Below are 11,885 nucleotides of genomic sequence, written 5' to 3' on the forward strand. Positions count from 1 at the left end.
ATTCCATCTGTCTCTGGTGTGCTCATGTGCCCTATAGCAAATTAAAATAATAATAAATTAAAATAAATAATTCTTTTTTGGGGGAGAGATTTCTGCTATAGAGTACATGGACTCAACAGAGAGACAGAAAATGAGAAATCACCCCCCAGAGGGGAAGGCCATGCCACATTTCTTTCTCCTCCATTCTCATCTCGGGATTTTGGGTATGCATGCACACGTACCTGGCGTGAGTTTCAAGCCGCTGAGTCTGGGATGTGAACCATGGTCAACTATGTGGGAGTCCTACAAGGTAACCATTGAGCCATCTGCTGGTCCTAAAAATTTTTATTGTGTCCTATAGGCCTCTTTGTGATTTGATCACAGCCTTTTCCAGCCTCATTAGTTAGATCTACTGCCCCTCCCCCAAAACTTTCTGCTACTTTTTGCTCTCAGATGAGACTGACATGGCTCTCAGAGCCTCTGGCTACATTGACAGGGAGTATGTGCCTGGGTAAGGAGTGTTGCTCTATGGCTAAAAGCCAAAGGAGTCTTCCTCTAGCAGGTTTCAGTATGTGTCTGAATGGCTTTTTCATCTTTGGTGCGGGATGTGCATTTCAAATAATTTACCCCTGAAATGTGTAAGCACATATAAATGATTGTTTATGAATTAAACATTCAAGGTTTATGTTAATCAAGGAGATGTACCCTCTCCCCCACCACCAAAGGTACACAGCATAGCAGGGCTGACCAAGATTAAGTGAAAGGCATACAAAGTGCTTAGCGCAGACTGGGCTTTGCGATGGGGAGGCAAGTGTGAGTGATGTAACAGTTAGCGGTCATTGCCTACCATCCATGACTCCTCTAGAGAATTCAGAACCTCCATCTTATCCCTAGAAAATGCCTTGGGTCTACTGTGCTGAATTTGAATTTTAAGAACATTTATGTGGTGACCCTTTGGGTTCGGGAAAGAACACAGTGCATGTGCTATTGTGTCTGATATTATTAGAGAATTGTCCAGACTTCATGACTCATCTTCCTCAGCCTCCCTGCTCACTTATTTTGTACTTCCATTTAACCAAAGCCTTATGATTCACAAAAGCTTTCTGAAAAATGAACAGTGTATAAACTTGGGTCCCTTCCATTATTTGACTTTTTTAGATATATAATTCTATGCTTTCCCTGAACACCACTGCCTAATGGAAATAATGTATAAGATACAGAAATAAATCATATACAATCAACTTTTTCTTTTAAACATTTATTGTTTGTTTGATTGTCTGATTGTGGTTTTCAGCCAGCCGGATCTGGGACTTGAACCACAGTTGGCCATGTGGGAGTCTAGCACCTCAACCACCATACCACATGCTAGCCCCATATACAGTCAACTCTTAACAAAAGCAAGAGCAGTCAGATGGTGGCACAGCAGTAATGCACAGTGACCTACATGGGAAGGTTCCAGTTTTGCATTCCTAAGAGAGATCCCTGGAACATGCCAGGCACCTGTGTGCCCATAATTCGAGGCTGGTTGAAGCTGAGGGTGTATCAAAGTTAAAGATCTTACAGGTGCCTGTCTGTCTGTATCTCTTGCTCATGAAAGAAAGAAACTTAAGAAAACAAAAAAAGTGCAGACAGAAAAGACTGGTTAAGGGACCAGCAAATGGTATAATGGTTACATCACTGGACTCCCACATGGCTGACCATGGTTCATGTCTTGGCTCCAGAGGCTTGAAACTCACGCCAGAACTGTGTGTGTGTGTGTGTGTGTGTGTGTGTGTGTGTGTATGCATGCGCGCACGCCCAAAATTCTGGGAGGAGAATGGAGAAGGAGTTGCGGTGTGGCCATCCCCCTGGGAGGTGATTTCTCGTTTTCTTTCTCTCTTTGTCTCTGGTGAGTGCATGCACAGTGAAATTTTATAGCAATAGCAAAAATCTCTCTCTAAAAAAAGAAAGAGAGAGAGAGAAAGAAAGAACGAACAAACTGGTTAAAATAACTGTGTTATATCCATGTAATGAAATACTATGCAATCGTTGAAAAGAATGGTAGCTAAATGTATTGCTATGGAAGATGTTCAGAATTTATTATTTAAGTGAATATGCAAGCTGCAGACAATATGTATAATATGACCATATTTATAGCTCTTTTAAAGTTAATTTTCTTTCTTTCCTGAGTAGAGGGAGAGAGACCCTTGACAAGGTTTCCTCATACCATGTTCCCCTTCTCTTAGCCCTCCACATGGTCAGGGTCTTGTTCCCACATACCCAGTGTGTTTTAGGTCCACTCAGTATCTGAGCCTGTGGTTGGCCATGTGGTTTCCAGCACTGCAGATCAGTACACTGCCATATGTGCCACTGCTCTATTTGTAACTTTTTAAATATGTGGGTATATACAGGTATAGTACAGAGAATTTCTGAAGGATACAGAAAGAAGTGTTTAGTAATCACTTTTGGAAAGTGGTAGTAAATGAGACTGCTGTTTTGCTTTATATCCCTCTGTTCTATTGTAATGAGCATGCTTTACGTTTTTTTTTTTCTTTTTAAAGTAGTTTCCAATACGTAATGGCAGGAAAAGACAACCAGCGACTTTCCTATATAACAAAAAATAACTTTTAATAAATAACATTAAAAGATTCTACTCATAATAGTAACATAATACAACATAAAAGTAACATAATATAAAATACTCAGAAATAAATGCTGGAGACTAAGTGTGTAGGGCCAATAAGAACAGTACTTTGAGGGACATAAAAACCTGAGTAAATCAGGAAAATACTGTCTTCTAGGATTGTAAGATTCAGTTTCTTAAATATGCTAATTCTCCCCAAACTGATTATTATATCAATCTTTAATTATAAATATTTTCAAATATAGAGAAAAGTTGAAGTTTATGCCCACCACCCAGATTCTACAGTTAACATTTGACTGTTCTTTTTATCACATATCTATCCATCTATCCATTTCCTCTATTCATCCATCAATCTATATTTTGCTTATGTATTTCATAGTAAATAACATATTACTATACTTCTTCCCATGTACTTACAACATTCATCTTATTTACAGTATTTGTTTATAGGTGGGGTCTTTTTTGGATATAAGGTTTATGCACAGCGAAGTACATAGATCTTCAGTTATTATTTAGTGAGTTCTGGAAAATGCGTAAACCTTTGCAACTTAGTTTTCTGTCAAAACACAGAAAAACCATTGTCCAGGAAGTAACCTCATAGTTCCTTTCTAATAAAATCCTTGATGCCTTTTATTGGGCAACCATTGTTCTGATTCTTTCCACCATAGATTAGTTGTGCTTGTTCTAGAATTTCATATATATGGAATCATACATTATGTACTCTTTTTGTAAGGCTTTATTTACCCAGCATAATGTGGTTTTAAAAAAATAATTAGCTAATTAATTATGATTATTTTAAAATTTGCTGTAGGGCACACACCAGACACACACACACACACACACACACAGAATGAGAGAGAGAGAGAGAGAAAGCAAGCCACCAGGTCTGGGATTCAAACCGTGGTCAGCCATGTGGGAGTCTAATGCCTTAACCACCATGCTACTTGCTGGCCTCCAGCAGAATATTTTTTAAGATTCACCTATGATGTTATGTGTGTCAGTAATTCTTTCCACTTTGTTGCTGACTATATTCCATAGGGAGAATATACCACTGTTTGTTTATATTTAGTCTCTCTTTCTTTTAAAAAATCCCAGAGGGAATAGGCAGATGCCAAGGAGAGATGGAGAGAGAGAGAAAGCACTCCCTGGTGGAATGGTCACGCCACAATTCCTTCTCTATTTCTCCATCCTGTCAGGATTTGGGACGTGCATGCACACACACCTGGTATTCTTTTCAAGCCACCAAGCTAGGCATTCAGATCACATAGTTGGCCATCTTGGATTTGGGTCCCTTAACCACCAGGCCATGGAGCCAACCCTATTGATAGTCACGTGAGTTGTTTTCACATTTTCTTATTATGAACAATCTTATATAAATCTTTTTATGGATGTAATGTTTTTGTTTTTCTTCAGCAAATATATGGGTCAAATTACTAGATCATAAAGTAGGAGTATATTTATTTATTTATTTGGAGAGTTTTTTGCAATAGGGTGCTTGCACGTGCCAGAAAGACAGAGAGACAGAGAGACAGAAAGCGAGAAATCAGCCCCCAGGAGGGATGGCCATGCCACAATCCCTTCTCCTCCATTCTCCTCTCGGGATCTTGGGAATGCATGCACCCGCGCCCGGCATGAGTTTAAGCCACCGGGTCTGGGACTTGAACCATGGTCGACTACATGGGAGTCCAGCAACATAGCCATTATGCTAGCTGCTGGTCCCAAGTTTTGTAAGTAGCTGCCAGACCAGCTGATTTTTAAAATAAAATTAAAATATCACAAATAGTAGATATTTAAAAAATCATCCTGTGACAAAGTAGAGAAACATATTCTCACTGTTAGAACAAGTACACAGGCTTTCCAGCATCATGCAGACTATAGCTGGAAGGGCTGGTTTCCTTCTGGTTTGTGGTAGTGCATATTTCTCGGAGATTCAAACTTTTAACTGTTTATCTATATAGGGGTAGATCTTCATTGTAAACCAGCTTTTAAAATCCTTGTAAAGAGGCATGGGGTAAGAGAAGTGAAACTGGGAGAGTATGGAGTATCAATAAATCAGATGTGACAGAGAGAGGTCAAGGGATTTAGCAACAAAGAAATACCGTGAGGGGTGATGAGGAAAAAGAAACACTAGTTTGGGCCTTTTTCTCTACTGAATTTTACTAATTTTTTGCAGAAGTTTTTAAAGATGATTCAAAATCAAAGGTGTCTTATATGTACTGAAATGAAATTATTGCTGAAGAACTTACTCATTCTGTTCTATAGCTGCTTAGTATTCCAGTGTTTAAATATGCCATTATTTATTGAATCACATTCTCCTCCATTGATAGACTTACATTGATAGACTCCATTACATCCATTTTTTTTTGGAGAGATTTTCGCTGTAGGGTGCATTTGCTCGCCAGACAGAGAGAGACATTAGAGACAGAAAGCGAGAAATCATACCCCAGGGGGGATGATCACGCCGCAATCCCTTCTCCTCCATTCTCCTCTCGGGATCTCGGGCATGCACGCACACGCCCCCGGCGTGAGTTTTAAGCCACTGGGTCCAGGACGCGAACCACAGTTGACTACGTGGGAGTCCAGCGACATAGCCATTACGCTAACTGCTGGTTCCCTCCATTACATCCACTTTTAGTTCCACAATACAAACAATGCTTCATTGAATAACCTTGTATATGGGTCGTTTTTGAAAGTGTCAGTATATCTGTAGAGTAAGTTACCAGAAGTGGAGTTGTGTCATAGGACTTGCGCATTTGTAATTCTGATAAATATCTACAGATTGTATGAAAGTACATGTTACTTACACTCTTGCCAGTTCAGCTTTTTTTTTCTTTTTCCAGAGCGCACAAGTACTCACTAGAGAGAGAAGAGGGTGAGGGAGAAAGCACCCCTCAGATATACCTCAGTCTCTTCTCCTGCATTTCTTCATCCTTAGGATTTGAGGCTCGTGGGCATGTGTGTAACATCCGGTGTGCTTTTTGATCTGGGATTTGAACTGTGTGACCAGCCATGTGATATCCTGTTCCTTAACCACTAGGCCGCAGAGTCAGCCTGCCAATTTAGCTTTGTTTGTTTAGGTTTTGTTTTGTTCATGTTTTTGCTTTTGTTTTTATGTTTGCCGGTTTGGTAGGAGAAAAAAAATGGTACCCCAGCTTAGTTTTAACTTAACGTTCTCTAATCATAAGTTAGGTTGAGCATCCTTTTTATGTATTTAAGTGAAATGTCTGGGGTTTTGTGAGTTGTCTGGGTCATACCTTTTGCCCAGTTTTCTTTGGACTGTTGGTCCCTTTTTTTTTATTATTATTAATCTATAAGAATAGTTTATATATAAGAGAAATTGACCTTTGAGATAAGTTGCAAATATTTTCAGAGAGATCTCTTCAATATGGAAAGAGCTGTTCTAGTGGAACTGTGGGAAAAGAAGCCAAATTGCCATGGAGACAACTTTTCCTGGAAGAGAAAAGCCAAATTCTAGAGATTTGGCCATGAAGCAAATTAGACAGAATGATAGTTATAAAGCTGTATATAGATGCAAAGTTTTACATCTTTTTTGGGAGAAATTTATACTATTGCTTAGACACTGGTATGAAAGGGAGGAGTTAAAACTACTGGTAGAGGACAAACCGGGCAAGGTTCCTAAAGAACTGAAATTCTTGGGAGGAATTGTAGAGGAGGAAATTTCTAGATATGGTGATGGAGAGTTAAAGGTGTCCCAGTTCAGTGGTCTCTATTTCCTCAGAAGGGTAGACAACACCGACAGCCAGAGGAGTTAGAGCAGATAGTTAGAGGGGACAGGAGGATTGTAATCAAGCTGTGGAGTATTAGAGAAAAAGCTAATGACTAAGGAAATACAGAACATTGCAGAAGGTGGTCAGGGTTCTACTGAAGTGGAAATAGTGATTTATGGTGATATCAACGTTATGGATTGTTTGATTTTTCTTGAGCAGAATTTGTCTATCCAAAGTAAGGCAGATGTTCAAGATTTTTTTTTGGGGGGGAGAGGTTTTTGCTATAGAGCACGTGCGCTCACCAGACAGAGACAGAGAGACAGAAAGCGAGAAATCTCCCCCCCCCCCAGGGGGGATGACCACGCTGCAATCCCTTCTCCTCTCAGGATCTTGGACAGGCACGCACTCGCGCCCGGCGTGAGTTTAAGCCACTGGATCCGGGACTCGAACTGCGGTTGACTACGTGGGAGTCCAGCAGCATAGCCATTACGCTAACTGCTGGTCCCCAAGATTTTTTTTTTTCTTGTGTTGGTGTAATAGGAGAACAATATGGCCAAAGAATTTAGGATATTAGCAAGAGAGTGATTGAACCAATACCACCTTCCCTCGGTTTGGTAGACAGGGAAGTAAAGACAAGGCAGAGATGTTGGAAAGAAGATTAGAGACTCGGAGGCCAGCCATTGGTGTGGAGGTTAAGGTGACTGGATCCCACATGGCTGACCATGCAGTTCAGGTCTCAGACCCTATGGCTTGAAAATCATGCCAGGGGGCCAGCAGGTGGCATGGTGGTTAAGGGTGCTGGACTCCCACATGGCTGTCCACAGCTCAAATCCCAGACCTGGTAGCTTGCTTTCTCACTTTCTCTCTCTCTCTTTCTCTCTCTGGTCAAATTAAATTAAATTAAATTATTCTAGGGGGAAAAAAGATAAGCTTTAAAAAGTAAAGAGAAAAACATGCCAGGCATATGTACATGCATGACCAAAATGCCAAGAGGAGAATGGAGGAGAAAGGAATTGTGGTGTGGCCATACCCGCAAGGGGTGCTTTCTCACTTTCCCTCTCTCTTTCTCTTTCTCTCTCTGGCACATGCCGTACGGCAAATTAAAAAATAAATAAATAAAAAGAAAATTAGGGGCTGGTTAAGAGATTGAAGACCTGGTTGGATGAAGTCAGAGAATAGGTATTGTAGAGAGAGAGTGCTGCAAGAATAGCAAATGCTAGCAAGTACTGTAGTGAGAGAGAGCTGCAAGAATAGCAAATGTGGATGGAGAGTGGGAAGATAAAATTCAGTATGAGAGTTTCTCTGGATGGTAGCTAAATCTAGAGTGCAGCCATTTTCCTTGGTGTCCCAAGTAGAGGGTTGGAGTTGACAAAGTCAAGAACTGAGAGGCTGTCCTGGATGTGGGTTGTAGTTGCCATCCCTGAAGATGTTGAAGTCATCTAGGAGAATATCTGGCCTTAGAAAGGTTGGAAGAACACTGAGCTGCATTACAGTGTCTTCAGTGCCAGGAAATCACAAGGCAAAAGCTTTTGAACAGGGACTGTTAGAATAGGCACTAGAAGAAATGGTTTGTGCATGCCATCCTTGAGGAGTAAGGAGGCCCTCAACCCTACTTCTGACATGGAGTTCTGTGATGCTTGGAATAGAAACTTGGGAGACCAGAGAAGGGAAGTGAAGTTAGGTGTGATTGCCAGTGTATTGTGTATGGGGAGTCAGAAAGAAACAAGAGTTTGCCTGGGAAGAATGAGGCCTTCACTCTGGTTTTCTTGGTTGTAGTCTGTGGATATACCATTTTCATGACTGAATCTTTTTTAATTCTGGCTTATCTCTTGATCCTAGTTTACACACACACACACACATCTACTCTAACTTCTATCACTATGTGTTTATTCTTTTCCCTTTCATCACTTGATCACCTATCTTGTGCTACCACGGCAGGACCAAGACTTGTTTTTATTTGTGTAAAGAATCAGTTGGGACCAGCAGATGGCATAATGGTTATGTCACTGGACTCCCACATGGTCAACCATGGTTCAAGTCCTGGACCTGGCGGCTCCAAACTCACGCTGGGTGCATTTGTGTATGTGCCCAAAATTCCAAGAGGAGACTGGAGAGGAGATTGTGGTATGGCCATCCTCCCTGTGAGGGTGATTTCTCTGTCTGTTTGTCCGACAAACTCATGTGCCCTATTGCCAAAAGAAAAGAAAAAAAGAAAACCAAAAAACTCTTAAGAAATGGAATCAATTAATAGTGGATACTTGTGGAAATGTGCATATCACGCTTGTGAGTATGCTGCAGTTGTTTCCCTAGGACCTAGCTCTGTGTAGGACACAAAAATATCAATGACCAAATGAACCACTTTTGCCAGTGGGAATTCTCTTATGTAGTTTGAGATGGCATAAATGTTGAGAACAGCCATGTCTTCAAGGTCCATAAAGCCAACCTTCCTTCACTATACCTTTTGCTCTGGAGACTGTAAAGATGCTCACAGCAATCAACATGGAGCTTTATAAAGTACTGCTATTTGGGACCAGCAGTTAGTGTAATGGCTATGTCGCTGGACTCCCACGTAGCCAACCCCAGTTCGAGTCCTGGACCCGGCGGCTTAAAACTCACGCCGGGCGCATGTGCGTGTGTGCCCAAGGTCCCGAGAGGAGAATGGAGGAGACGGGATTGCGGTGTGGCCATCCCCCTGGGGGGTGATTTCTCGTTTTCTGTCCTTTGTCTGGTTTCTGGCCCTCTCTCTCTGTCTGTCTGGTGAGCACAGACGCCCTATAGCAAAAAAAAAAAAAAAGTACTGCTATTTAACTCTCACCCATAGAGATACAGTCTGACTCAAGGATTTTTAAAAGGTTTTTCAGGTGATTCTAAAGTGTAGCCAGAGTTGAGAATCACTAATGTAAAAAGCATGTTGTTAGACCTTTTTCTTTCTTTTCTCTCTCTCATCCTTCCTTCTTTCTTTTTATGAGAGAAGAAACATGGTAGGAAGCAGAAGAGAGGGAAAGAAAGATGTTTTTGACAGTCTCACCAAATCATGATCCATCCTAACCTAGCTTTGCAGTTAGCCGAGATTTTACTGGTGTGTGCCACTGTGCCTGACCTTTTTTAGGTTGGTCCAGTAACCAAACATGAACCTCAAGTGTGGCCCCAGCTGTGGACAGTGGTGCTCTAGTGCTTTTTGTTTGTATGTAAAGAATCAATCAATGGTGATTCCTGGGGAAATATGCCTGTCATGCTCCCAAAAGATCATGGATGGGTACATTTAATAGCTGGGAAGATTCTGTCCCAGATAACTTTTTTGGTGAATCATTCATACATAAATAATATAGGACCTTATCTAACACATGTCTCTTATTTTCCAGGTCAGCATGGATTCCTGGTTCATCCTTGTTTTGCTTGGCGGTGGTCTGATATATGTCAGTGCCAACAACACTACCACAGGTAAATTGTCATTTGATAAGCTAGTATTTGGGAACAGAATTTTGCTTGTACATTTAGTGATCCAAACGTGAAGACCTAGGTTGCATTAAAGAAATTAAAATTTTACTCAAAAGCGATGGTAAAATAAGTATCTTTGGAAACTTTAAATGTTTAAATTTAATGACGAGCATTTAATGCTCAGCGCTGCTGTGAAGATCACATGCTGTTTTAAATAAATCACAGAGATGGCAAGTTATTTCCTGAAAAGTAAAAGAAATGGTTGTTATTTATGATTCTACATAGTATTCTGAGGAACTAAGGGAAGAATACTGTTTCTTTCTCCTTTAGATAGTAGCAAGGGTCTAATATTAGATAAAAACGTGTTCGTGTGTGTGTGTGTGTGTGTGTGTGTGTGTGTGTGTGTAGGTGAGAGGGATCTTAATGTCTTAGCTTGGTCTCCCTATATTTGAAAGTTTATTAAGACTTGCTGCTTTGTGTCTCATAACTTTTGAGCTTCACATTCCTCATGTGATATTTCCTTTTTGTGTGTGTGTGTTTGTAGTTTTACCTTCTGTAGGAATTACAAGATCAATGAAAGCATCAACGTCAGAATCAGTCAAAGAGACCAAAACTTCAAATTCAACTTCTTCAGTACCTTCTTTTTCTGTGGCACCAACCTTTCGCTCTAATCTAACTCTGGCACCCACCTATGTGACCACTGTCAATTCTTCAGACTCCGGCAATGGGACTACAAGAACAGCAAGCACCAAGTCTGTAGGCACTACAGCTTCCCCAAATGGAACATGGCTGCCAGATAGTCAGTTTACAGATGCCAGAACAGAGTCCTGGGAGGGAAATTCCAGCACTGCAGCAACCACTCCAGAAACCATCCTTCCTTCAGGTACTAGGAATGGTTTCTAATTGTTCTGTCTTTTGCTCTTTGGGTTTATTTATCCTTTCATTTTCTCTGTGCTTTCTAGCCATTGAATTTCTTGAAATCAGTAAAATTGCCCAAGGGAAGAAAGAGACCTAGATATAAGGAATTCTTAGTAATATCTGGTTAGCACAGAATTAAGAGGAAAAAAGAAAGATTCTGGAGAATATCTTTCTACTAGATAGATTCTGGTTAGATAAGGGAGGCTTAAGCGTGTTAAAAGGTAGGGAAGATGGTTGAAAAATGACAGAAAAAGGGGAGCTACTTGATGATGCAAGAGATTGAAGATGAAAGGATATGGAAAATGGCTAACAGGATTAGCATTGAAAAGAAAGGGATTCATGGAGTCCGTGGGAAGGAGAATGAATGTGGGTGTCCCATAGCAATTAGATATGGCCAAGGAGAGATATAGAAGAGGGGGTTCAGGGTAATGGTTACCTTGCATACCACTTTGTTCAGTACCTCACTCTAGCCTTCTTATCTCCTTGAATCAAAGCCACTGGATTGAAGCTAAGTGGTCCTGAAGATAGTTTTCTATCCTTGTCTGAGACCAGGTGGGATAGCACGTTTCCAGTTTTTTTGAACCTTAGGTTTCTGCTCTATAAAAAAGGGTTAGAGGGATTTGAGAAGACTTCTGTGAGGAGTAAAGGAAATCATCATGCTATGTAATTGTCTTTCCTTTTCAAGCAAAATACTGTTTCTTCATACCTCCAATTCAAATTTCTTCCCTATTAGATGGATTTTTCTAGGTGGAATTATGGTGGACTCATGGCGGAGTTGAATTGAATCTCATTTGGTTACTACAGGTGACATATTTTAGGTAAACTTTATAACCCAGACTCTATCCATGGTGTTCTAATCCCATATTTGCTGCTAGGAAGACGATAGAGCACTTGCAGTTAAGAGCACAGTCTGCAGAGCCACAGTGACTGGCTGAATCCCAACGCTGCTGTAAACTAGCTTTGCAACTGTGGGCATGTTTACTTGATCTCACCATATCTCAGTTTCTTCATTTCTTTACTAAAGTAGGACTAAATAATAGTAATAGTTCTTAGCTCATAGAGGAGCTATGCGGGTACCTCAAGAAGTTCATGGAAAAATGGAATTAAAGTCTGAGTTTGTTTTGATGCAAAAAGTTTTAAAGTCCATGCATAGTTTTTTTTTTTTTTTTTTGGGGGGGTTTTTCCTATAGGAGCCGTGC

At 40.6% G+C, this 11,885-nt stretch overlaps 1 protein-coding gene across 2 annotated transcripts in view; it reads left to right on the forward strand.

Annotated features, from left to right (window-relative positions):
* Nucleotides 1-9,692: 9,692 nt before the first annotated feature.
* PTPRA (protein tyrosine phosphatase receptor type A) overlaps nucleotides 9,693-11,885 on the forward strand; it is a 69,427-nt gene continuing 67,234 nt past the window's right edge. For both annotated transcript variants that reach the window (XM_014582295.1, XM_014582296.1), the window contains exons 1-2: nucleotides 9,693-9,771; nucleotides 10,313-10,651. In XM_014582295.1, coding sequence (XP_014437781.1) covers nucleotides 9,699-9,771; nucleotides 10,313-10,651 — 412 coding nt within the window. In that variant the 5' untranslated portion in view covers nucleotides 9,693-9,698. The remainder of the gene's footprint in view (nucleotides 9,772-10,312; nucleotides 10,652-11,885) is intronic.

This window comes from Tupaia chinensis, unplaced genomic scaffold (genome assembly GCF_000334495.1).
Source record: "Tupaia chinensis unplaced genomic scaffold, TupChi_1.0 Scaffold143574_1, whole genome shotgun sequence".
Lineage (NCBI taxonomy): Eukaryota > Metazoa > Chordata > Mammalia > Scandentia > Tupaiidae > Tupaia > Tupaia belangeri.